Genomic DNA, 27,645 nt, shown 5'->3' with positions numbered 1-27,645 from the left:
CAGACTCAAAAGCATATAAAGTCTTATTATTTTACATGGAAAACTAGATCTAATGCTTAAAAGAAAAAGATTTGCAGTCATTATACAAACCAAGAAAATTTTATTCCTTTAAAAATTCATCCAGTAATTTTTATTAAGCTCTTATTCCATGTTAAGTATTGTTCTAGGTGCCAGGGATATATGATGTCCACAAATGGGATTAGTGATCATGCATTCCTTTCACAGGATATATAAAGCAGCGGTGAGATGACCAGTCAGCAAAGATATAGAATAAAGAAAGGGTCCATCACTCAACCGTGGCTGACTCTGTGACCCATGGACTGTAGCCTGCCAGACTCCTCTGTCCATGGGATTCTCCAGGCGAGAACACTGGAGTGGGTTGCCATGCCCTTCTCCAGGGGATCTTCCCAACTCAGGAACGGAACCCAGGTCTCCTGCATTGTGGGCAGATGCCTGACTGTCTGAGCCACCAGGGGAGTGCAAGATATCATAGAGAGGGTCCAAATATGTGAGCTGGCAATGATCCAGATGACCCCCTTTTTTTTAAATCTGGGGAAACCCCTCATTCTCACTATCCATTCTCACCTCCTCCCTATGCTTGCTTTCACAATCCCGTAGGAAGAAAAGCCTGATTCAAAGGCTGGTATGTAATAGTTCATTTTGAGCAGTGATTCCAGGGAAGAGGAGTGAGGAACCAGGGACAGTGAACAGGGGAGGGAAAGGCAATACCAGGACGTGTCATCAGGCTATTCACTGTTGTGGGCAACTGGGACTCAATCCTCCAGGACCTTCTGGGGAGCATCCATCGTGCCATTCAGAACCCACTCTCCAAGGGGTGAGGAGGGAAGCCTCTATCTACCAGTGCCTCCCACCCCCAGACTGTCTACTGTCAAGAGTTGCCACATGGGGCATCAACTCCATTTCACTTCCAGTTTTGTGCATGCCAGAGGAGGAGTGGGCTCCTGGGCAGAAAGCAGAGATAGGTATGGCAGCTGAGGCATGATGGTGTCAGGGTACACCCATGTGAAGGTGGTGGTTGTAGCCGAAAAGATGTGAGGCTGAGCATACAGATGGCACCACCATGACATTCCTCTAAGGCATACAGTTCAGTTCAGTTCAGTCGCTCAGTCGTGTCCGACTCTTTGCAACCCCATGAATCGCAGCACACCAGGCCTCCCGGTCCATCACCAACTCCTGGAGTTCACTCAGACTCATGTCCATCGAGTTGGTGATGCCATCCAGCCATCTCATCCTCTGTCATCCCCTTTTCCTCCTGCCCCCAATCCCTCTCAGCATCACAGTCTTTTCCAATGAGTCAACTCTTCTCATGAGGTGGCCAAAGTACTGGAGTTTCAGCTTTAGCATCATTCCTTCCAAAGAACACCCTGGGCTGATCTCCTTTAGAATGGACTGGCTGGATCTCCTTGCAGTCCAAGGGACTCTCAAAAGTAAAAGACCATGATAATAACAATAGTAGTAAGTAACATACACTGAACATATATAGACAGTTTGCCCACATTTTACCCCTTACTACTCCAAATAAACTCCAAGAAATAGATTCTACAATTTTGTTTTCAGCTAAAACAATTTCTATTAAATTTAATTTCTCAGAGTTCTGGAGACTAGAAGTTCAAGACTGAGGTGTCAACAGGTTTGGTTTCTTCTGAGGCCTCTGTCATTAGCTTGCAGATGGCCACCTGCTCAGTGTCCTCATACGGCCCTTCCTCTGTGCACATACCCCTGGGGTCTCTTTGTATGTTGAAATTCACTCCTCTTATCAGCACATCAGTCAGATTGGATTAGGGTTCACACTAACAGCTCTATTTTGACTCAACTGCCTCTTTAAAGGACCCATCTCCAAATTCAGTCACATTCTGAGCCACTGTGAGTTTAGAGCTCCAACAAACAAATTTTGGGAGGGGACACAATTCAGACCATAATAGCATGCAAGGGATTTATTAGTGGAATATCTATGAAAGATGAAAGGGAGCAAGAGATGGCGGGAGAGTCTGAAACTGTGACACAGACCTGACACCAGTGAAGGAAAGGGAAAAGAAAGGATTGAGTAGCCAGCACTTCAGACTGCAGCACAGTCTGAAAAGTTCAAGTTGGCCTGATGGTAGTCCTTCAGCCAAAGCTGCCGAAGGAGCTTAGAGGAGTCCCAAGAACTGCAGCAATGAGGCTGCATTAGTACTCCTGCCATGCGCAGTGAGTGATAAGTTAGACCAGTGGTCCTCTACATTCTGTGTCACAAGCAACCGGTTTCATGGAAGATGACTTTTCCACGGATGGACTGGGGATGGGTCGTCTTGGGATGATTCAAGCACATTACAATTACTGTGCACTTTATTTCTATTATTATTACATCAGCTCCACCTCAGATCATCGGGCATTAGATCCTAGAGACTGGGGACCCCTGAGTGAGACAATTACAGATATGTAAACAGTTACTGGTCTCTTTGGAAGTGTCTTCAGTCTGCCCTGACTATTCTGCCACACTTAATTTTACTCCCAGAGGCACGTGCCTAGCTCTCCAAGATGTTTATATAGATCGTTTTCAGTTTCTGAATCCGGTTCATTCTTTCAAATTTTACTATACTCCTTCCTTTCAGTCTTCTATGGTTTATTTATTACTTTTTTTGGAGAGACACTTGGTTCAACTTTTACTGAAACGATTATTTACTGAACTGAATTGATGAGCAAGAAAACAGTACTAGGAGCTGGATATTTATGTCACAATGGTCCACTTTCTTGGGAGAAAACAAGCTTTCCCTTCTTATCCACAGTCAGAGCCACCTGCGCTCCTTTTCATTTATGATACATAAGGCCCAAACACATTTATCCAGAGGATTCTGCATTCAAGTAATTTTACCACCATATCTGATACTAATAGAGGCTGCAGAGCACCTAGCATCCCGGGGTTTTCAGGAAATATTATTATGCTCAAGTACCTATATAGGTATACATGTAAGACCTATGGGGGTATATAATGCGTTTTTTTGTTTGTTTTTTAGTTGCTAAGTCATGTCCAACTCTTTAGATCCCACAGACTGTAGCCTATCAGGCTCCTCTGTCCATGGGATTTCCCAAGCAAGGATATTAGAATGGGTTGCCATTTTCTCCTCCAGGAGATCTTCCTGACCCACAGATTAAACCCTAGTCTTCTGCATCAGCAGGTGGGTTCTTTACCAAGGACCCACCAAGGAAGCCTAAATACATAGTTGAAAGTGAAAGTGTTAGTTGCTCAGTCATGTCCAACTCTTCTGTGACCCAATGGACTGTATCCCGCCAGGTTCCTCTGTCCATGGAATTCTCCAGGCAAGAACATGGAGTGGGTTGCCATGCCCTTCTCCAGGGGATCTTCCCCACCCAGGGATTGAACCCAGGTCTCCCACATTGCAGGCAGATTCTGAGCCACAAGGGAAGCCCATATACTACATATTAATTTCAAAAGAACTTCAAAAGAAGAAGCATAGCAAATTTAACAAACATTTTTCAACAGAAAGGCCGCATTAGCCGACCAGAAACCAAAAGAATACCATTCTTTTCTCAGAAATCTACAGATCCCTGAGGACTGACACTTGAAATTTCTCCTCAGTTTTATGTGTTAAACTTCTTACTGGCTAGGAACTACAAAACAGAATTCCTGTTGAATTCATGAAGGCAAAAATAAATGATGGGAAAAACAAAGATCAACATCCAAAGGCTTATTTTTACATTTCCTCTACCACCGAAATGCGTGGGTCATTTACAAATCTAACCTGGGGGCCAAGTTAGGAACTTGAGAGAAACAGGTCTGGAGAGCTTAAGGCCTTGACCATCAGTCTATCATTAAGGGGAAATGGAATCCGGTATTTCCCTTTTGGTCCTATACTGCCCAGCAAATGACTCCTTAACTGGCTACCTTTCTTGAACACATAATTCATTTACGGTCTTTCCATAAAGCTGTGAAGTTGCTCTCCTACCCTAAGGGAAGGGAACCAAGAAGGAAAAACAAACAAACAAAAAAGACAGGACCGTGACCTAATTCTTCATGATAAACAGAAAAAGCGGTGAACAATTTGAACCCCGCATTCAGACCTGTGGCCGAAATTCAGTCACCAGGCCGAAAACTTGTCCTGGAGGCAGGAGGTAGGAGAGAGGAATGGAAGGACATCCTAGTATTAACAGCATTACCTTGACGATGTGGAAACTTGAAGACCTTCCTACCCACCAAGTTTTCAACAAATGAGCCACGGGAGGGGAGGGCTGAAGAGAACGGCCTCGCCCGCGGCGCCCGCTCAGAGGCACCCATCTGGTCTCCTCATCGAGCACCCGGTGCAAGTCATCAGCGGAAGAGCGCAAATCCCGCGAGGCTGCGGAGCGCAACGAGACCGCGAGGAGAGCCTGCGACGGAGCCGCAGGGGTAGCGGGGCCGGCGAGGGACCTGTCAAAGCAGGGTTCAGACACCCCAGCTCTCCCTTCACGTATCCCCGTTGCCGTCCTTGGGAGAGGTTCACACCCTGTGCAAAAAAACGACCTCTCACCACAGGCCTCTCGTCCCAGGCGCCCCTGGCAACCACCAGCGAATTAAAGCAAAAGCACTTCACCTCTTTTTTAAATCCAAGGAAGAAGCGAAGCGGTCTGCCTGAGGTCACCAAGAAATGGCGGACGCAAGATGAGACTGAAGCACCTGCTGCAGAGCCCCGGTGTAATACGGCCTCTCCACGCCTGTTTGCCTCCGAAGAGCTCCAAAATGGGAAAGCTTGGAAGTAGGACTCAGGTGCCCTTCACAGCTCCTGTTTCCTCTTGTCTCTGATCCGTGTGAGCTCGTTGAGGGCAGAGATTGTGCCTGGCTTCACGCTTTTCTCCAGTGTGCAGCAGGTCATGATATATAATAAGGCCCAACGCTTGTTGAGCCTAGGTGAGTATCTCTCCTACCCCACTGGACTGGTGCTTCTTGAGGGCAGAAACCATGTCTTAGTCATCTTTATTTCCCAGCACCCTGTACCTGTATGTTGACTCTAACAGGAGGGAATTTACTAGAAGGCTGAGCACATGGTGGTTAAGAATGTGGACTTCCTGTCAGGTGGGCCTGGGTTCGCACCCCACCTATGATACTAGCTTTATGAACTCTGTAAGAATCACTCTAGGATAATGTCCTCCTTTGTAAAAAGGCATAATATTAAATTATATTTTTATCACAGAGTTGTTAGGAAGATTACATGAGATGCATACAAAAACATTCATCATTAGAACCTGGGACATGACAAGCATGCAGTAAGCATTAGCTATTATATCATTATTGGAAAGTCTATATACTCTTAGTATTTATGCTACATTTGAGTTCCTAACCTAGATTCAGGACTTTTGGAATATCCATGTGAAACATATGGGAAAAGCTCTAGAACACAGAGAACCTAGTAGATGGACGATATCTGGCAATAGATGATGTTCAATAAATATTTATTGAATACTAAATAAAGGAGTGAGCCACATATGCTTTTAGCAAGAATCATCAGCCCACACACAGAAAATGAGTAAATGCATTAAAGGTTGCTAACTAACATCTGACAGGGAGAAAATGTCAGTGTCCCAAGTTCTGACTATAAACAAAGAGGAGGAACAGCTATATAACCTATGGAAGGAATGAAGTCATAAAGCAAGGCTGAAAACCGGAGACTCATTCTCAGGACAATAATGATCACAAGTTTCTTTTAATATTTAGTCTTGTTTATCCCTCCAAATGAAATGTCACTTGAATTTTAGGTAAAAGATTGCTTTCTTTGCAATATTTTCTATCTTGATTTTATTACAGAAATATGTATATTTTGGAAAGTACTTGCTTAGTTAATAGTAGTTGATTGTAATTTGAATTTTTTAATGTGTTTATTTGTTTTATCTTTTGGCCATACTGCACACACAGCATATGGAATCTTATTCCCTGACCAGGGATGGAACCCACAACCCCTGCATAGGAAGCTCAGAGTCTTAACCACTGGACCACCAGGAAAGTCCCTATAACTTGAATTTAGATTCTGAGAACGTCAGGATCTATTTTAGAGACATTATTTGGTAGGATGTGGACCTTAGATTTTGAGGGAGAAATTAAATGATTGAAGGTCAATGCCCAAGGTGGTGTGATGATAGTGGATTCTCTCCCTAGGTCATGACAGGAAGACCCTGTTTGTATTCCAGTTCTTCCACGTACTAGTTGAGAGACCTTGGACAAATTATTTTCTGTCTCAGTCTGTTTTTGATCATTTCTAATACGAGGTCGCTAGTGTCCCATTTCCCTGACTTCACGTGATGATTTACTGGAAGGACTTATGCAGAGTTCCTGGCATGTGGCATGTATTCCCTTCCTTTGTGTGTGTGTGTGCCCTAGGTCTTCACTGATGCTCACAGGCTTTTCTCTAGTTGTCACAGTGGGGGCTACTCTCTAGCTGTGGTGCTCAGGCTTCTCATTGCAGTGGCTTCTCTTGTTGCAGAGCACAGGCTCTAGAGCTTGGGCTCAGTAGTTGTGGCACACAGGCTTAGTTGCCCCACAGCCAGTGGGATCTTCCAGAGCAGGGATCGAACCTGTGTCCCCTGCGTTGGCAGGTGGATTCCCAACCACTGGACCACCAGGGAAGTCCTCCTTTCCTCTTTTAAAGGTAAGAGATGTGCATGAGACCTGTGGTAGCTGCCAATAATATTCATTCTCTTAGGCTTCCCTTCTCAATCTAGGGTATGCAGTCCTTCATCAAGAAAGCATCTTCTGAGAGGAGGAAACATTTTTCTCAAATCAGTTGTGCATATAACCATATTTTGCAATTTTTTTTTTAACAAGAGGCTCTTTAGGCAACAAACCACATTGTAAAGTTCAGCTCAACCTCAGCAGGCATTCTGGCTAGCTACTCTGGGCAGACTTTTAAATCACATTGGCTGGAATGAATAATGCTTCATTCAGCATCATTACAATGACCAGCCTGGTGCTGTTAATATTCTTTAGGGTGCCCAAAGATCCTTGGTGGCTGAGGGACAAGTCAAGAGTTTAATTTACCTTTCTGAGCATCTGCAGATTTTGTTTTCAACAGAGAATTTCAGGTTACATAACTGTCTTGGCTTCTGCTTCAGAAAGTGAACCTTGATTCTCTAAATTAACTTTCAATACAGATCTTCAGGAGCAGAGCCTGTTGTACCTGGAAGCAATTTGCCCCCAAATCATTTGGAAGGAAACAAAATGCCTCTTGACTTCTCCAGACACTTGGCAGGAGCATCAGGAGTAAGAACATTCTAATCATAACTAGGTAGTCGTTAAAAGTAGAGAGACAGTCTAAAAACCAGGCTAAGCTTTCTTTTTTCAAACTCTTTATAACTTTACCCTAATTCTGTCCATACTCCCCTGGACTGGTTTGTTCCCTCCTACCAATCACTGTTGTGGGTAGGCATTTTGCCAAGGATTTTAGAGAAGGGTGTTAAACAAAGGGAAATGTAATATAAAAATGAGGCTCCTGGGAACACATGGAAGCACATGACAGGGAAATATAAAGTAAATATGCTGTTCTATCTAACACATGTGAAATCAGTTTTGAATTAACACCTAACCCCAGTCCACAGGGTGCTTTTCATTTACTCAAGAGAAAGACACATTTCAGTGTGGCATGCAGAGTGCTAAAATGAACAGTTTTTAGGAACACAGAGAATGAATATCAGAAGGAGGGGGCATTCAGAGACTAATTAACAATAATATACAACTCATAACGTGGGCCTGTTTGTAGATATGGATGATATAATCAAAGCTTGAAACTGGTACTATGATATTCATATAGTTAGTATAATTCAGGGCTTAATCTTGTGTCTCAATTTTTGCTTCAAATCCTGTGTGTTTTCCCAATAGTGACAGGAAACAATAGAACTAAAATGTAAACGGCTTGCAGGAGGAATTCATTTCTATTGAAGTATATGAATTTCTGTGTTGCAAGATGAAAAAGTTCTAGAAATCTCTTGCATGACAATGTTTATACTTACAGAACCATATACTTACAAATGGCTAAGATGATAGATTAATGTGTTTTCACCACAATAAAAAACTCTAAAATGTAATATTATATTAATAAAATGTTATAATAACATAAATATGCCAATAACTGTTATCTATAACAAATATAACTGATACATATGGAGCACTAACTGTATGCCAGGAACTGTGTTAAATATTTAACATGGACTATCTCACTTATTTTAATATCTCTTTTTGACAAATGAAAAGCTCAAAACCTAGATTAGGTAACATGCCTAAGGTCCCATACAACTAGAACATGAGCAGACTGTAAAACCATGGCTTCATCAGTCACCTTCCACACCAAGTCTCCTTTACTGAACTGTGCAATCAAAATATGCAATTCAAAATCAGATACTCTTTTTTTCTTGCCTTGTGCACACATGGAGAACTAGATAAAGAAGATGACGACTCACTGAAGGTCAAAATTGAAGTCACTGATAAACTGTTTTTAACGGGACTTCCTGGTGGCACAGTGAATAAAAACCTGCCTGCCGATGCAGAGGACATGAGCTCGATCCATGATCTGGGAAGATTCCACATGCCATGGAGCAACTAAGCCCATGCACCACAACTACTGAGCCCAAGTGCTGCAATTACTGAAGCCTGTGCGTCTAGAACCTGTGCTCTGCAACGAGAAGCCACCACAATCAGAAGGCCGCACACCACAATGGAGAGTAGCCCCTGCTCACTGCCACAAGAGAAAGCCTGTGGAGCAACAGAAACCCAGCACAGCCATAAATAAATGAATAAATAAATGAGTGTTAAACTGTTTAAAGGACAGAGTCTATAGATGCTATGACCGCTCTAGTTGGTAGAGACTGTACTGCTGAGGGTTAGTCAGGTAACCAACCTCCCAGTGTTTCTCCTCATTTAGACACACCTGTGGCATTCTTTGCTGCAAAAGGAGGTCTTCCCAGGTAACGAGATGACGTCTATCTGTGACTTGACCTCAAATGAGTCACTTCACTGTCATCAGTTAGCAGGCATCTCAGGGTAGATCCAGTTCACTCTGTGGGAGCCCTGCAAGTTTCCTGATGAACTTTCTATTTATTCTGAAGTAATTGCGTTTGACACCCCAGGCTGACTAATATCAATGTGTGACCACGTTAAGTACTGAGCTAGCCAGCTTTTGCAGTTGTGAAGTTATAGGCAGAAAAACACAACTGGACACCGAGAAGAAGGTCACTGTGCAAATACCATGTCTGGATTCCAGGCAGAGAGGGCCAACTATCAGCATGGGTGTTTCTATTGCCACCTCTGTATTGCGTTTACAGGGAGACTTGCTAATCAGAATACGGTCCGTGGGCAAGCAGAAACAGCGACAGCTCACCTGGGAACTGTTAGAAATATAAAAATCAAGCCCCATCCCAGAGCTACAGAATCAGAAGCCTGATTTTCAAATAATCCCCAGCTAATTCATATGCACATTAATATGTAAGAAGCCCTGATTTAAAAAGTGTACATTTTTAGCCTTAAGAATTCAGTGTTTACTAAATATGTTTAACTGCAAACTAAACTACCACATAAAAAGAAATAATTGAATATACTAGGCAAGATTATCATAATTAATTACACAATATTTTCACATGGTTTTTCTACCTTAATCCTTTTATTAATAACACCTTTATCTCCCCTGTCTTCTTACTTCTTATTTTCCAAAGAAGGTAAAAAGATTGCATCTCTCAGGCAGAATTTGAACTCAGCATTCCAACTCTAGATCTCCAAACCTACCCTGTAAATCACACTACCTCTCTCCAGGAATTCAGAGGATCACTTGACCTTGGAATGATCAGACAAAGTAGGACATGAACTGACACTTGAAGAATGGGTAAGGTTTGCAGAAAAGAAGGATTTCCAGAGGGGAGAAACAGCAGGCACACAAGTACTTTAACTGCCATGTTAAAGGAGGAGCCTTTCAGGCGAAGGCTGTAGAAAATATTTAAGTGTAGGGGTCATGTCTTCCTCACAAGAGAAACAGGAAGAAAGAATGAAGTAACAAAAGAAACCAGATCATGGAGGGCCTTAAAAGCTAGGCCAAAGGGTGCGGCTATTTGGTAACTCAGCATAAGGAATGGATTTTCACAAGATAAGTTATTCCAGCTTTATTCATTAGGCTTAGAATTTAGTATGCAATGGGTAAATATGCTCTAAAAATAAGAGATAAATGTCAAGAAACACATAGGAAAACACTTCCCTACACTACTTCACGTGGCAATTACACATTCTGTAATTCTGCACCTGCTTCGTCAACCATTGGTTATATCCCAGGAGACCTGACATCAGTGCTTTTTGACAGGGGCACTAAGGATTTGCCAGGGCACTTGAGAATGTGCGAGAATGAAGAGAGCATTGGCTAGGAACACAGATGACTTTTAAGTAGGGCATTGCATGGATGATTCATCTCTAGAGTATCGAATGTGGAGTAAGTAACAGTGCCAGAGTGGACCTGAAAATGTACTATAGGTCACTGATGTGCTAGTGAGAATGTTTTTCTACAAAGGGTCACAGATACAGAGCAGTTTGATTCTTGAGCAATTTAACAAAACATAAATGGTTGCTGTTTAAATTAAGAACAAGAAACAAAAAATAACTGTATAAACACTAAAAAAAAGTGATTTAATAAAATGTGAAGATTAATAAAAAGAAAAGAAATCAGAAGGAAAATTGATAGAGGGACCAACATGTAAGCAGATGCCAGGGAAGTGGGGAGAAAGGATAAAGAAGGAATAAGAGAAGAAGGTACAATGGGAAGACAGTTTATTGAAAGTTATTGAGGTTTTTCATATCCATTATCTACTGTAATAATACTCTAATCCCATGTGATAGCTATTACACCCATTTCACAGATAAAGAAACTGATAATGCTGGAGATTAACTTCCCCAAATTACATTGATGGTAAGTGGTAGAACTGAAATTCAAACATTCAATTCGCTTAACCTCCAGGAGGTACTGAAGTAATGTTAATCAGAAGCCAAAGCAAGTTACTGACTTCTCTAATATTTGTTTTCCCGTTTATAAAATGAACTAGTACTTGTAAAGCTATTGGATACAGTCATTTTATTGGGGTCCAAAATCACTGTGGAGTGACTGCAGCCACAAAATTAAAAGACACTTGATCCTTGGAAGAAAAGCTATGACAAATCTAGACAGCATATTAAGAAGCAGATACATTACTTTACTGACAAAGGTCCATATAGTCAAAGCTGTGGTTTTTCCAGTAGTATGTAAGGACAATGAGAGCTGGACAATAAAAAAGGCTGAGTGCTAAATAATGATGCCTTTGAACTGTGGTGTTGGAGAAGACTCTTGAGAGTTCCTTGGACTGCAAGGAGATCAACCCAGTCAATCCTCAAGGAAATCAACCCTGAATGTTCACTGGAAGGACTGATGCTGAAGCTGAAGCTCCAATACTTTGGCCACCTGATGTCAAAAGATAACAGCAAAGATTGAAGGCGGGAGGAGAGGGGACGAAATGGTTGGATGGCATCCCAACTCAATGGACGTGAGTTTGAGCAAAGTCTGGGAAATAGTGAAGGACAGGGAAGCCTGGTGTGCTGCAGTCCATGGGATCACAAAGAGTCAGACACGACTGAGCGACTGAACAAGCTTAATAAATAATAGCATCAACACTTTGAAAAAGATTAGCTAACAGACTACTGACAACTACAATTCTAAAGCCTCCTTACTTCCAGGTTCAAGTTTGAGGGTCAAAAACTCTCAGGAATCCTTGGTGTTTTGGCAAAGAATCCTCTACAAGGCACCAAATATTCCCTAGACTGAATCCATAATGTCACCTACGTATACATCCTTGTGTTTCTGTTCAGTTACATGTGACTCTGCAAAGAGACTGTAGCCCGCCAGGCTCTTTTGTCCATGGGATCGAACCTGCGTCTCCTGCATTGCAGGTGGATTCTTTACCCACTGAGCCACTTGGGACATGAAATTTGAGCAAACCTTGGGAGACAGTGGAGGACCGAGGAACCTGGCGTGCTTACAGTTGATGGGGTCTCAAAGAGTCAGACACAACTGAGCGACTGACCAACATCAAGTTTAGTTCCATGTTTCAAAGTATCATAGTACCAGTAAGTATTATCTCTATCAACAAAATCTAAAAACCATTCTCGGGTAGTTAAAAAGGGAGTGTTTGTATTCAAAAAGCCTGGGAAGGAGCAGGAGTGTAATCCTTACAGTACTGCACACACAGGATAGTGAGAGCAACTAGTGAGACCTACAGCTGACCTTTCAACCCCTAGACTAAGAATCCTCATCCCATCTTCTTGATGGTTGTCCTCTGTCCTCTCCATTCTTTTCACAGCAGAGATAAGAGATTTTTTTCTTAATGGCAATATTGATCCTGTCTCTTTCCTGCTTAAAACCATTTAACTGGCCCCACTGCCTTCAGACAGAAAATCAAACTCCAGCTGGGCATAAAGATCCTTGTGTGATCTGGGCCCTCCTTAGCAATCCAGGCTCCACCAGACATTGGTCTAAACTCCAACCTATTAAACTGCTTCACTTCCAAGGACAGGAGCTCCTTCTTGCTGTCCTACTTTCCTACTTAAAATTCTTCCTCCTTCCCACTCTTCAGGGCTAATTTCTCAGAATTTCACATCCTGGTTTTGATATTTTTTCTGCACGGAGCCTTCTAATGATCCTCTTGTCAAGATACATTAAAAATTCCTACCTGGGCAGTGTCTAAGCCCCCCATGGCATTGCTTACATGTATTGCAATTGGCCTGTAATTGGATTCTAAGCTCCGTGAGGACAAAGACTATGTCTGATTTGTCCTCCAATGCCTAGTTCCATACACAGCACATAGCAAGTACTGAATAAAGATCTGCTGAATACATTTTAAAACTCCTATAAAAAAAATTCCTATTTTTCTGCATTCAAAGTTGGGAACACAGTTTGGGAGTATTATTTGCTTTTGGATTTTGCTTTCATTAAACTTTAATTCCTTGTTGAAGAAAACTATGCATCCATAAATCTATAGTCAGAGCCCCAAGCCTCAGACAAGTAAAAAGAACAGTCATCAAAAGTGACCACAAAGAGTCAATAGCCTTGGCAGCAGTTCTGGGGTCCCTGGAGGGGTCTTATCCTCACCTCCTAGCCTTCCCTACCTAACCAGTGAAATTAATTCTAGTTGCTCTGTTTTTCATTTCTATAATAACTTCAGGGTCCCTTAGTAAGTTTTGTATGGAGCTGCTGCTGCTAAGTCACTTCAGTCATGTCCAACTCTGTGCGACCTCATTGATGGCAGCCCACCAGGCTCCCCCGTCCCTGGGATTCTCTAGGCAAGAACACTGGAGTGGGTTGCCATTTCCTTCTCCAGTGAGTGCCTGCTTATTTAACTTACATGCAGAGTACATCATGAGAAACGCTGGGCTGAAAGAAGCACAAGCTGGAATCAAGATTGCCAGGAGAAATATCAATAACCTCAGATTACAGCACCCTTATGGCAGAAAGTGAAGAACTAAAAAGCCTCTTGATGCAAGTGAAAGAGGAGAGTGAAAAAGTTGGCTTAAAGCTCAACATTCAGAAAACAAAGATCATGACATCTGGTCCCATCACTTCATGGCAGATAGATGGGGAAACAGTGGAAACAATGTCAGACTTTATTTTTGGGGGCTCCAAAATCACTGCAGATGGTGACTGCAGCCATAAAATTAAAAGACGCTTACTCCTTGGAAGGAAAGTTATGACCAACCTAGATACCATATTCAAAAGCAGAGACATTACTTTACCAACAAAGGTCTGTCTAGTCAAGGCTATGGTTTTTCCAGTGATCATGTATGGATGTGAGAGTTGGACTGTGAAGAAAGCTGAGCGCTGAAGAATTGATGCTTTTGAACTGTGGTGTTGGAGAAGACTCTTGAGAGTCCCTTGGACTGCAAGGAGATCCAACCAGTCCATTCTAGAGGAGATCAGTCCTGGGTATTCTTTGGAAGGACTGATGCCAAAGCTGAAACTCCAATACTTTGGCCACCTCATATGAAGAGTTGACTCATTGGAAAAGACTCTGATGCTGGGAGGGATTGGGGGCAGGAGGAGAAGGGGACGACAGAGGATGAGATGGCTAGATGGCATCACTGACTCGATGGACATGAGTTTGAGTGAACTCCGGAAGTTGGTGATGGACAGGGAGGCCTGGCGTGCTGTGATTCATGGGGTTGCAAAGAGTCAGACACGACTGAACAACTGAACTGAACTGGACTGAAGTGACAAAAATTGATTAATAGTTCAATGAGCATTGCTTAAAATGCATTATGATTTTAACATGGAATCCATATAATACCTATCCCTAAGGGTATGAAGACTTTCAAAATCCTTTCAATTTCTCATTAAAATGCATTCTTAAAAGAATTAGGTTACTGGCATGGATTATACCCATTTTGCAGATAGACACCAGAAGACAGGTCAGGGACAATTTTCTTTTGAGCACATAACAGAACGTTTTGAAAAATGGGTATTTTCTTTCATCCTTAATATTGTGTTTGGGTTTTTTCTTTTTTTAAATAAATCTTTCTTCTAGACTTTAAGCTCGTTGCAGGCAGACGCTAGATCTTACTTTTCTTTTTATTTCTATCTTAGGTTCTAGACTTGTGCAGCCATGTTAGCTGAAATGTTTGCCCAACTCTTGAAAGTTCTCTGCTGTGTTCTTAAGCTTACTGTCAGGGAAGCATCTCTATCTTGTGATTTACTGGAGAAAAATCTCAGTTTCAAAAGAAACAAATATTTTCTGATTTCTTGCTTTCTACTTCAACAATAGAAGTTCAGTCGCTCAGTTGGGTGTAACTCTTTGTGAACCCACGAATGGCAACTTGCCAGCATCCCTGTCCTTCACTATCTCTCAGAGTTTGCTCAAATTCATATCTATTGAGCTAACAATAGAGGACCTGCTTCATGTCTTAAAGGAGGAACAGGTAGAGAGAGGAGAGAAAGAACAGCAGCTGAAGGTTTTTAGGGGCTTAGTCACATGGTTCAACAGTAGCGAGGAAAAACAAAAATAAAAACTAAAGCAACTATTTAATTAGTACAGATGGAGAAAAACAGCCCATAGACTAATTGATTATAGCTATCATGACAGCTGATTACAGTGTCTGCCTATAAAAATACAGGTCCCCCCCCCCAAAAAAAAAGTATACACACAAAAATGCATAGCTCTGGGATTTCCCAGCTGATCCAGTGGCTAAGACTCCATGTTCTCAATGCAGGAGGCCTGGGTTCGATCCCTGGTCGGGGAACTAGATCCACATGCCTCAACTAAGACCTGGTGCAGACAAAGAAATAAATAAAATATTTTTTAAATGCACAGCTCTCTTTGGCTGTCTTTCATTGGTTCTTTGGTAAAATGCCCTCTAAACAGATGATGCAATGCAATCCAGCCCTTCTTGGGTAATAAAGTGAACCCAGTGATGTTATGGTGGGAGCTCTGGTCAGCTAAGCACAGAAATCTAGGCAATCTTGCTGACTGTGGCTTAGACTGTCTTGGGAAGTAAGTGCTCCAGCAGTTGGAATTCTGTATATAAAGGCAGAACCTCTGCGATACTTTATTTTTCTCTTTTTAATATTTTTTAGTTTATTTTGGGGATACTTCTTTTTTGTGCCCCAGTGACTTACAATAAATGACATTATTAGAGTTAACAATCCACTGTTAAATGAACCATCTGCATCCAGGTGTTTTTTTAGGACTGAAGAGGATTTTCCCTCAAGCCTGCTCCCAACCCCCTGGTGGTCCATTCTGCTCAAGCAATTGCATGTGTGCATTCGGGCTCAGTCGTGTCTGACTCTGTGCACCCTCATGAACTGTAACCTACTAGGCTCCTCTGTCCATGGGATTCTCCAGGCAAGTGGATTGGATTTCCTTCTCCAAGGGATCTTCCCAATCCAGGGATCGAAACAGCATCTCCTGTGTCTCCTTGCATTGGCAGGCAGATTCTTTACCACTGAGCTACCTGGGAAGCCCACTGAAGCAATTACAAACAGAAACATGGCATATATCCTTGGGAGGAAAGTAGATCATAAATGGCAAATTACAATGCAAGAGGCTGAATTCTTTGATAGTGTTCTCTGGGTCCAGAGAACGTACACACACTGCTGATGGGTGGTGGAGGATAGAGAAGTCTTCTCAGAGAATGTCTAGAACTGGGCTTCTAAGGTCAGTAAAAGTTTGTCAAACATATGCATGTGTAGAACACGTGGCGTGGGATCTAAAAAAGATTAAAATTTCAAATACAGAAATATTTTGTCATTTATGAAAGTTATACTATTACTATTCACTGGGAGGCTGAATGTTCTGTCAGGGAAATAACATGTTTTAAGGTACTGAGAAACATCCCATGCTGGAAACAAGGAACAGTTCTTTGTGGCTACAAGAGGAGAGGGGAGTTCCCTGGCAGTCCAGAGGTTGAGACTTCATGCCTCAACTACAAGGGGTGGGGCCCTGGTCAGGAACTAAGATCCCACAAAATGTAAAAAAAAAAAAGAAAGAAAAAAGAGGAAGAGGAAGGGAGTAACAATGGAATTCTTGATTTAGCAAGATGACTTTGTTGGCAGAGTGGAGGGTGGATTGACAGGTTAAGAGAGGGAGACGGAATCAAGGAGACCAATTAGGCAGCTGTTATAAAGAGTTCAGTCAAGAGGAGTGGGACTGCTCTCTGATGGCACAACACAAGTAACCTTCCCCCCCGCCCCCCGCCACCGCCCAGGTAAGGAGAACGGGCAGCAGTCAGGTTCCCACGTCGCAAGGCCAGCTTGTGCCTCAGTCTGCCGACAAGCGAATGTCGTACAGGTCATTCACAAGCAGGCGCCTGCACCCGGGACTGGCTGTGTTCTTAGACTCGACTACCTGTTGGCAAGAGAGCAGCAGTTCTCAGCTCTGCCTGCTCCTCACCTGGGAACCACTTTTATAATGTAGGTGCCTCAGCTCCACTCCAGACTGACTGAATCAGGATCCCTGGGCAGAGCTCCACTTGTTACGTGCCCCACACGGCCAGAACTGAGACCCACGGCCCAGCAGCCAGGCACAACAGTAACTTTAAAAAAGTCTCCAAGTGTGTGTGTCTGGCTGTGGGGACACACTGCAACCAGATGAGGATGCCGCTGCGCCAAGCTGACCGTTCTAGGGGAGACGGCACTGTTGGCAGATGAGCAAGTGAGGCCCTGCCACTATGTGACCTGAGTGACTCGCTCTTGAAAATTTTGAAAATGCCTCTGAACACACCCAAAGGAGGGATTCCAAAAGAATAGAGGGGGCCAACTCCACAAAAGCAGAATATAATATAGATTCTCAATTACCCAATGGACGTCAATAAGGAGGCAAGAGAAAACAAAGGTCTTAGCCTTGGTCCCTCATGAATGAGCTGGATAGCTTTCATAAAATTTACCTGTATATTACACTCTGCAACCAGAACTCTGCACACTGAAGACAAGGCAGTCTTAGTGAAAAGAATGACATCTGCAACTTCCCTAGTAGCCCAGGGGCTAAGATTCCACACCTCCAATGCAGGGGGCTGGGTTCGATTCCTGGTCAGAGAACTAGATCTAACATGCCGCAACTAAAAGATGCCGCGTGCCACAACTAAGACCCAGTGCTGCCATATAAATAAATATTTAAAAAAGACAGCATGTATTCAAATCATGTCTCAGTAACGAAAATCGTTTCCGTTTTCCGAGCTCTTACACTACAAAAGATACTTCTCTATGTACATTGCATTCCTTATCTTGTTCAAAACTCTTCAAAACCCTGAGAGATAATTCTTAGATTCCACAGATGTAGAAAGGAGATTCTGAGAATCTAAGTGACTTGCAAAAGCTTACCGAGCTAGGAAGTGACAGATCCAACCCTGAAACTGGGTCAGATCAAACCAGTGCTGGTAACCACCACTCTTACTGCTTACAGGTCTCCAGGATTCATAGCCCATTCTAGAATATAAACTCCTGGAGACCAAAGGCCAAGTAGAATTTAGGATTATCTTTGCGTCTCTCCCCTAAACATCCTCTACTTTTTTTTTTTTTTAATTACTAGATTTTAGGACAGTAAGAGAATTGGATCAGGGAAGTTCTGTCAGTATAAGACCTCTCTCTCCCACTGCCCACTGGGTCTGAGCATCCTTTGTGGAGGCAGGATTTCAGAAGCTTCCTCTGCCAAGTCCTGAGCCTGCTCTTTGGGGAGAAAATGATCAACATTTGGAGCCTGAGAGTCCTTTTTGAATTTAGTGTATAAATCTATTGATCATATTTGTTTATTGTAGAAGTGAAGCTAGGCACTCAGGGAATTTTTTTTTTTTTTTTGGCTATGCCATGCAGCATGGCATGCAGGGTCTTGGTTCCCTGCCAGGGACTGAACCCACACCCCTGCTGTGGAAACAAGGAGTCTTAACCCCTGAACTGCCTGGGAAGTCCCAATCAGGAAGAATTTTAATAAGAAGTAACTAGGCCTTTGTCACCCTGCTTATATAACTTCTATGCAGAGTACATCATGAGAAACGCTGGACTGGAAGAAACACAAGCTGGAATCAAGATTGCCGGGAGAAATATCAATAACCTCATATGCAGATGACACCACCCTTATGGCAGAAAGTGAAGAGGCACTGAAAAGCCTCTTGATGAAAGTGAAAGAGGAGAGTGAAAAAGTTGGCTTAAAGCTCAACATTCACAAAACAAAGATCATGGCATCTGGTCCCATCACTTCATGGGAAATAGATGGGGAAACAGTGGAAACAGTGTCAGACTTTATTTTTTGGGGCTCCCAAATCACTGCAGATGGTGACTGCAGCCATGAAATTAAAAGACGCTTACTCCTTGGAAGAAAAGTTATGACCAACCTAGATAGTATATTCAAAAGCAGAGACATTACTTTGCCAACTAAGGTCCGTCTAGTCAAGGCTATGGTTTTTCCAGTAGTCATGTATGGATGTGGGAGTTGGACTGTGAAGAAGGCTAAGCACCGAAGAATTGATGCTTTTGAACTGTGGTGTTGGAGAAGACTCTTGAGAGTCCCTTGGACTGCAAGGAGATCCAACCAGTCCATTCTGAAGGAGATCAGCCCTGGGATTTCTTTGGAAGGAATGATGCTAAAGCTGAAACTCCAGTACTTTGGCCACCTCATGCGAAGAGTTGACTCATTGGAAAAGACTTTGATGCTGGGAGGGATTGGGGGCAGGAGGAGAAGGGGACGACCGAGGATGAGATGGCTGGATGGCATCACTGACTCAATGGACGTGAATCTGAGTGAACTCCGGGAGATGGTGATAGACAGGGAGGCCTGGCGTGCTACGATTCATGGGGTCGCAAAGAGTCGGACACGACTGAGTGATTGAACTGAACTGAACTGGGCCTTTAGCACATGAGACCCAAGAGTTTAATGACTTGTTCAAAGCTAGCTTCTAGTAGACATGTTTTTACCTACTATTTAGGGTTTCACTGGTGGCTAAGGCAGAAAAGAATCTGTCTGCAATGCAGGAGACCTGGGTTTGATACTTGGGTTGGGAAGATCCCCTGGAAAAGGGAATGGCTACTGATTCAAGTATTCTTGCTTGGGAAATTCCATAGCCAGAGGAGCCTGGCAGGCTACAGTCCATTGGGTTGCAAAGAGCAGCTAACACTTTGGGTATTTTATTATGTCCAGGAAGGAAGAGAAGGGAAATAGTTATGGGCAAGGCTAAAAGGACACTCAGACTGTAAAACTGAGATCAGTGTGAATGTATGAGTATGTTCATTCATTCAACAGATATTTATTATTGAGCAACTATCTATGGGCAGTTTTTTATTTGTGTGGTTCCAACATGCATGATTGGAGAAGGAAATGGCAACCCACTCCAGTGTTCTTGCCTGGAGAATCCCAGGGACAGGGGAGCCTGGTGGTCTGCCGTCTATGGGGTCACACAGAGTCGGACACGACTGAAGTGACTTAGCAGCAGCAGCAGCAACATGCATGAATTTCAATTACTGTGGCTTAATTAAGGAACAGCAGTTCCCTAACAACAAGATTCAAATTTCAGTTACCACAGTATACTAACTGCGGGTAAGTAAAGTATAAACTTGCTACTAGCTCTTTGGTCAACAGTCACTACATAGTAACAGATGCCCTTTATGTTCCCTGAGACTTATCAGGTCAGTTCTTTCAAAGTCTGTTGGGAATGGGTCACTTCAGACTTATTGTTCAGTCCACATACAGACAGCAAAGCATGTATTTGTTTTGCTTCCTCATCTCCTGGTGAGGAGCAAAACCCACATAACATTTTACAGAAATGGATAATCAAAGAGGGAATTTGCCAGTGAAGATTGAAGTGCAGCAAAGAAACAAACAGTGATAATGCTGTAAGTGAAATTCAAATGGAACAGTGGACTTTTAGAAGCCATAGCTGATCATGGGAATATTGACACTGCCACCCTTTGAGAGAAACCAGATACACAGTCAGGGGAACTTGACCAAAGGCAAACTTAGGAACATGAATGAAGAAAGTGGTTGGGATGAAAGGATGAAGATGTCCCAGAGGAAATAACTCTGGCAAAAAACTGCACATTAAAAGAACTCTCAGAGATATTTCATAATGTTGAAGTACAAGGGATAAAAGGTTGGAAGCTGATTCAAAGCTAGAAAGGACTGTGTGACAACTCACTAAAGCATAGAAAAGCTGCTTGCTCAGTATCTTAGCCAATGGTACTTTTTCCCCACTGATTATTAAGATGTCATCTCTATGATCTCTGCCTATGATGCAAAAGCAAAAACTGCCTCTATTACGTGCCAGGCATCAGAAAATACAGTCCCTGCCCTCTTGGTGGTCTTAATCAAACAAATTAATTCTGAAAACCTGTGATTAATTGTTCTGTTTAATGAGGGTGTTGGCTTAGTTCAGAGCACCCATCAGGGATTTAGAGAGAAATTGTGGGAAGCTACTTAGTAAGGGGGGGTGTTGAATATGGAAAGAATCAAATAAAAAGGAAATGTTGGGAGGGGGTGCTCCCAGTCTGAAGAGAATGCAAATCCCCCGGCCCAGCAAATCTACTTCCTGCCCAGAGGCCCAGTGAGGAGTGACTCTGGGCTGGTTTTTAAACTGGCTGCCAACAGCTCAAATATAATGTCAGATACATATTAACTGACAGCAGAATGCAGAGATACACATTAAGGTTCCTTCTCAAAAATAATCCAGAAACTGAAAATGCTACCAAGTGCCATTCTCAGTCAACCTGTGTGAGTAAATCTCTTAAAACCAGGGCAAAATGTTTGGATGCAAATTTCCAAAGCTATGAACATGCAAAGTAGAATCTAAGGCTGCAAAAATACATTCTTCAGGAAATCAAGTCACAGGAATATATGAAATGATACATCTGGTTTTAGGCACTGGCTATGATTTTTAAGTCCGAAATGTATATTATGTTGGGTTGTTTTTTTCCATCATAAAGTGTATGAATTTTCAATGTATGGCCCCTACCAAGGAAGATGTAAATCTATAGGCATGTGGATACTCCCAGGCACACAACTGGTAAGAGGTGGACGGCTCCTTAGAACTCATCTCATCCAGCCTCTGCAGTCAAATTTTTAGAAAATGAGGTCAATTTAGTCTCCGGTGTGCGTAAGCTCAATTACTTCAATCATGTCTGACTCTTTGTGACCCTATGGACTATAGCCCACTAGGCTCCTCTGTCCATGGGATGCTCCAGCCGAGAATACTAGAGTAGGTTGCCATTTCCTCCTCCAGGGGATCTTCCCTGACCCAGGGATGGAACCCCTCTTATGTCTCCTGCATTGGCTAGCAGGTTCTTTACTACTAGCGCCACCTGGGAATTTAGTCTAGGGAGGCCAGTTGTCTAGCTCCACAGTCAGATTTCGGCCTCATAATATCAACAGCCAACAATTACTGACTGCTGTGTGCTAGGCATAGTGCTGAGGAGCTTGTTTGTTTCATTTGTTGTTGTTGTTTGAATATAGTTGCTTTACAATGTTGTGTTAGTTTCTGCTGTACAACAAGGTAAGTCAGTCATATGAATGCATATATCCCCTCCTTCTTGAGCCTCCCTTCCAGCCTCCCCATTCCACATTTCTAGGTCATCACAGAGCACCGAGCTGAACTCTGCTGAGGGGCTTATGCTGGCTTGGCCAAAATGTTCATTCAGGGTTTTTTGTGGTTTTTTTTTTTTTTAAACTGAATAAACCTTTTGACCAAGCTGATATATGAAGCGTTGCTTCTTTAAATCCTCACAGATCCATGAAATATTTGTTAGTATTACCATTTTACAGACGTGGAAACAGGCATATGTTATTCAGTCAACTTCAGCAAACCATGAGGGAGCTGCACTGTGAATGCAGGCAGGATGATCTGAGCTGACATTCTTAACTACTAAGTTAAGAGTGTTAATAGTGTTAATAAATGACTTTCTCTGGATGTTTAACCCTCTAAATAAGGTGATTATGGTCCCTGTCCTCTAGACTTATACAATTAATTTTTCAATCTTACAAGGTAAGTAATGTCATCCTCATTTTACAACTGAGAAAACTGAAGGCATAAAGTTCCCTGGTTTCCCAAGGTTGCATGGCTTAAAAGTGGGATTTCAGCCCCTAAGTCTCTTGTTTCTTTCAGACCTGTAAGCCCACCTCCCTCCCCGCTTTAGAACCATTCTGTCTCTCAGCAGACTCTGGCTATTTGAACAGAACTTGCATGCATCACATATCTGATCTGAAATCAGTGTAGATCCAGGCATTTCTGGAACCCATTTAAGTCAGCCACAAGAATTTCACATTCCTAAATCTCTCTCTGGTACACAGTATCAACTGTCAACTGCTCACATGAGGCAGATTTATTATGAAGAGGCCAGTGGTGAATCAGACTTGTGGAGTGTGGTTCAGGGGCGCCACTGAGGCACAGGGAGAGAAAAATTCACTGATTCTTATTCCCCTAGAGCACAGACAGCAACAGACAAGAAAACGAACAGCCTTAAGCAGATGCCTGCAAGCAGTGGGTGCTAAGAAAAGGCAGGCGTTGCAGTTCTAGGGAGGGAGAGGGGAGGGGCCTCTGCTGTCCTCTTTTCATAGCCCTGGCCATGATTCCCCACTGGTCTCTCAAGAGAAATGGGTCTGAGAAAAGCCGCACGCACGGTTCTCACCACAGCTCCTTAGCCAGTTTCCAGAGGTTTTCAGCATAGCAGGCAACTGCTCCCCAAAGTCAGCTCTGCTCCCCTCTTCCTGGCTGAGTCTACGGTGTATCAACTCCGCCCGTCAGCACACACTCCTGACGCTCTTGAGTTGGGGCCAAATACTCTGAGGAGTGAAGCAGGTGGGGCCGCCAGCTCAGGCTAGTGGCAGAGCTAGTTTGAGATGCTTTGCAACACAAAAGGGCCAATTTAAGAGACGGGATTACTTTCCCCATTCCACCCTTTTAAAAGCAGTTACAAATCATTTTCCAAATGTTGACTGTTTCACTCACCTCTCTCTCTTTCTTTTTTCTCTTCTCATCTAAAAAATGCCTTCATGCTGGAAAGGTGGTGGATGTGGACGCCTGCCCAGGGAGTCTGCCGAGGGAGCCCGGAAGACTTCTTAACCCAGTCCCATCCCACCATCCAGCTTGGCCGCGGGTATTTGAAATTCCATTACTGAAGTGCTAGTCCATATCTTCTTTTAAAATGCAGAAGTGAGTAAACAAAGTTATTCACGCTGTAGAGTTAATTCTTCAGCTGGCAGACTGGAATCTGCCGGCTCCCCCAGGCCAGGAAGTGCCTGCTTACATCAGCCTTTAGGCAGGAAGAGTATTCAAAAAGGGATGGTTTAGGGATGTAGAACTTCTAAGTTTATCTTTTTGTGTGGCAACTCCAAGTCAAGAAACTAGGTCCCCTCAGCCTGAAAGATCAACAACTCTTTCCATTTCTTTTAAACCTTGAAATCTTCTTATGCCAATGTAGTTTAAACTTATCCTGATATTCTGAGGATGAATAGTTAAAATTTGGAAATTAGAATGATTTTTATTTTCACCTAAATTTTCCAAATATGCTTAAGGACTTTTAATTTTCACATAGGCTGCAATTTTCTTTCTGTTTTGATCTGTACGGTACATGCACATGAAGCTAAGGTATAGATACTGCTATTCATGTATTGATTGACTGATCAGTTGCTAGGTAGAGCCTAGACATTTAAATTTCCTCTCTCAACTATTGATCATCATTACGGTTCAGCTTAGTATGGTACTGTTACTTTGCCCTATCTGTTGCTACTCAAATCAGATGTTATGGTCACCATGGTAACCACCTACCCTCTATCCCTGTTACTTCATTTATCAAACTAAGAGTACACAGGCTCAGAGATCGTGTGATTTTTTTTTACCTCTAATAGAAATCAAACTCACCTAAGAAGGGGACTCATTTCAGTGTAAATGCTTTATTTAAAAAATCAGTTGAAAACATGTTCAGAAACAAATGACCACTGGGAAAACAGAACTAAGGGGTAGAATTGGCTCAACTGCTTGGAGAGGGGTTTCCATAAAATGAGATTATCATTGACACTTCGAACTGGTCTTGATGGAATGGTGGCCTTGATGGGCTTGAAAGTTGTGGGAATCTCGAGGTTTTAGGTTGGGTCATAAAATGAAACAACAAGGTCTGTTTAAAGCACACCTCTGGGTATAAAAGTATATTTTTCTCTATGGACTTCTCTCCCACCCCACATGAAAATATTAGGATAAAAAGTAAAAAGAAGAAAAAAACTACATGTATATTTATGGCAAGTCCCTTTGCTGTCTACCTGAAATTTTACAATATTGTTAATTGGCCACTCTGGAGGAGAGCCCGGCAGGCCACTCTGGAGAAAAGCCCAGCAACCCACTCCAGTATTCTTGCCCGGAGAATCCCATGGACAGAGGAGCCTTGGGGGGCCACAGTCTATTGGGTTGCAAATAGTCCAACACAGCTGGAGCGACTTAGCACAGTATGCATCCTCCAGTACAAAATAAAAAGTTATTTTTAGAAAAAATTTTTCCTTAAAAGCGATACTTTTTTTAAAAATCAGTATTGACTGTCAACCATAGTTCTAGATGACAAAGGAATACATGAAATCAGATGAGTCCCTGAGGCTGCAGCTAGGAGTCCACACAGAGACAGATAATCAATGAAACCCCCGGAAGGATGGGGGCTGTATAATCACAGAACACGTCTCTATTAAGTACCATTCTTTGCTCACCATTTCCAAGGCAGTCACTTGCAAGTGGAAGCTGATCACTTCCACTTGCAAAGGCAGTTATTGCAAATCCTGTGAAAGACCACATCTGCCTAAAAGATAACAGTGCATTGAAGAGTTTTCACCAAGAATCCTCTTCCTCTTTCTCTCCAGGTATCCTAAACCATAGTCTGTTTTACAGTAACTCCTCCAGATGAAAAGTCTCTTCCTACCCACAAATGTCTACCTTGTCTAAGACAGGTGTTTTGCCTCTTCCCAGTCACCAACATGGACAGGAGATAATTGTAAAATGACTCTCCCACCATGGCAAAATTATTATTTCTAATAGATTCTGGTCTGCAGGGACCAAGACTCTCTGTTTCCTCTGCTCAGTAGGGTTGAGACTCCACTTTCAAACTGAAAGGGTTTATTTATTTATTTTTATTTGAGTATAACTGCTTTACAATGTTGAGTTAGTTTCTGCTGTAATGAGTGAATCAGCCATACGTATACACATATCCCCTCCCTCTTTGACCTCCCTCCCAACCCCATCCCCATCCTACCCCTCTAGGTCACCACAGCGCACTGAACTGAGCTCTTTGTGCTATAGAGCAGGTTCCTACTAACTATCTTACACATGGCTGTGTATGTATTGAATGAATTTATTTTTTTTAATTAATTAATTTATTTTAATTGGAGGCTAGTTACTTTACAATATCGTTGTGGCTTTTGCCATACATGGACATGAATCAGCCATGGGTATACATGTATCCCCCCATCCTGAACCCCACTCCCGCCTCCCTCCCCACCCCATCCCTCTGGGTTGTCCTAGAGCACCAGCTTTGAGTGTTCTGCTTCATGCACCAAACTTGCACTGGTCATCTGTTTCATGTATGGTAATATATAGGTTTCAATGCTATTCTCTCAAATCGTGCCACCCTGGCCTTCTCCCATATAGTCCAAAAGTCTGTTCTTTACATCTGTGACTCTTTTGCTGTCTTGCATATAGGTTCATCATTACCATCTTTCTAAATTATATATATATATGCATTAATATGAAGGGCAGGGAAGCCTGGTGTGCTGCAGTCCATGGGATTTCAAAGAGTTGGACACGACTTAGTGACTGAACTGAACAGAAATACTCTAATGGTGTTTCTCTTTCTGACTTACTTCACTCTGTACAATAGGCTCCAGTTTCATCCACGTCATTAGAACTGACTCAGATGGGTTCTTTTTCATACCTGAGTAACTTTCCATTGTGTATATGTACGACAACTTCCTTATCCATTCATCTGCTGATGGACATCTAGTTTGCCATGTCCTAGCTATTGTAAGCAGTGCTGCAGTGAACACTGGGGTACACGTGTCTCTTTCGATTCTGGTTTCCTAGGTGTGTATGCCCAACAGTGGGGTTGCTGAGTCATATGGCAGTTCTATTTCCAGTTTTTTAAGGCATCTCCACACTGTTCTCCATAGTGGCTGTACTAGTTTTGAATGAGTTTATTCTATAGTCTCTGCATAGACAATTTTGCCCACTGTGATCAATAAATCTACTTGTTCCCTGGTTGAGATTGTGTGGGGACCAATTTTGAGTGCAATGCTCATTAACAGGCCACACAGGACCCTCTGAACAGACTTGAGGGACTCAAGGACCATCCTGAATAGAGGCTACTGTCCCTGTCGTTCTTAGCCATTAGCAGTGGTCCCTCCCTACTTCCGTTCCCCACTTCCCAGGGCTCATCTGGTTTGCAGGGATGAGGTTTACAGGGAAACTAACACTACAGGATACATTTGTACTCTGAGCAATGAAAACACTGACAGCTGGAAGGCCTGGAATGCTCACTGTCACTTGCTGCCCTTTGCCCATCTGCTGGCTGCCTCGTCCTTCCTAAAAGCTCCCAAGTTTTCTTTGTGGCTTTTCCAAAACTTCCAGCCTCCTCCTTGAGTCAAAAAGTCTTTCTCATTCGAGTACCTTCTATGCAAAAGAGAAAAAAAGGGTAAAGGGCCCAGAATGCAAGACTATCAGATTTGGACTATCAGGACTAGGGAGCCTGGAGACTTGATTCTAGTCTCACCCCAGCCAATTCCAATGGAATGCTTTTAGTCACTTAGTCTTCTCATCTGTCAAAATGCATATTTAATAAGATCAAGCAAAAGGAAGTGCTCTGGAAAGTTAAAAATTTAGTACAAATGTCAGATGCCACAAACCTATTACACAGTATATCTCATACTGTAGTTTTGAGAAGATTTCAGACAAAATCATGGATTTCAGAGGACATTTTCCTTGATGTCATAACATGTTATAAACTTCAGCCTCAAATCTTGATTCCATATCTAATGAGATATTAATCAGTCCCCTCAATCCTACCTCCAAACCATCTCTCTAGAATGTCTGTGTGTTCCTCTTTGTCACCACTGTCATTGACATGAATGAGGTTCTCTCCCTCTCGTCTTACCTTCTGTCAGTGAATTAGC

The 27,645-nt window shown here is 42.7% G+C and overlaps 1 protein-coding gene across 17 annotated transcripts in view; it reads right to left on the bottom strand.

Moving 5' to 3' along the window:
• Window positions 1–27,645, bottom strand: part of DLG2 (discs large MAGUK scaffold protein 2) — a 2,338,778-nt gene that overhangs the window by 257,117 nt on the left and 2,054,016 nt on the right. Inside the window, exon 1 of one of the 17 annotated variants that reach the window (XM_040255576.1) lies at window positions 23,133–25,910. The exons of the other annotated variants lie outside the window; for them this stretch is intronic. Within the exon in view, the coding sequence (XP_040111510.1) occupies window positions 23,133–23,169 (37 nt within the window). The 5' untranslated portion in view covers window positions 23,170–25,910. Of the gene's footprint in view, window positions 1–23,132; window positions 25,911–27,645 lie in introns of those variants that run through there. 17 annotated transcript variants of the gene reach the window in all.

The sequence above is a fragment of the Oryx dammah genome, unplaced genomic scaffold (genome assembly GCF_014754425.2).
Source record: "Oryx dammah isolate SB20612 unplaced genomic scaffold, SCBI_Odam_1.1 HiC_scaffold_15, whole genome shotgun sequence".
In the NCBI taxonomy this organism is placed as follows: Eukaryota; Metazoa; Chordata; class Mammalia; order Artiodactyla; family Bovidae; genus Oryx; species Oryx dammah.
The sequence above is the reverse complement of the archived record's forward strand: the minus strand, read 5'-3'. Positions and strand labels throughout refer to the sequence as shown.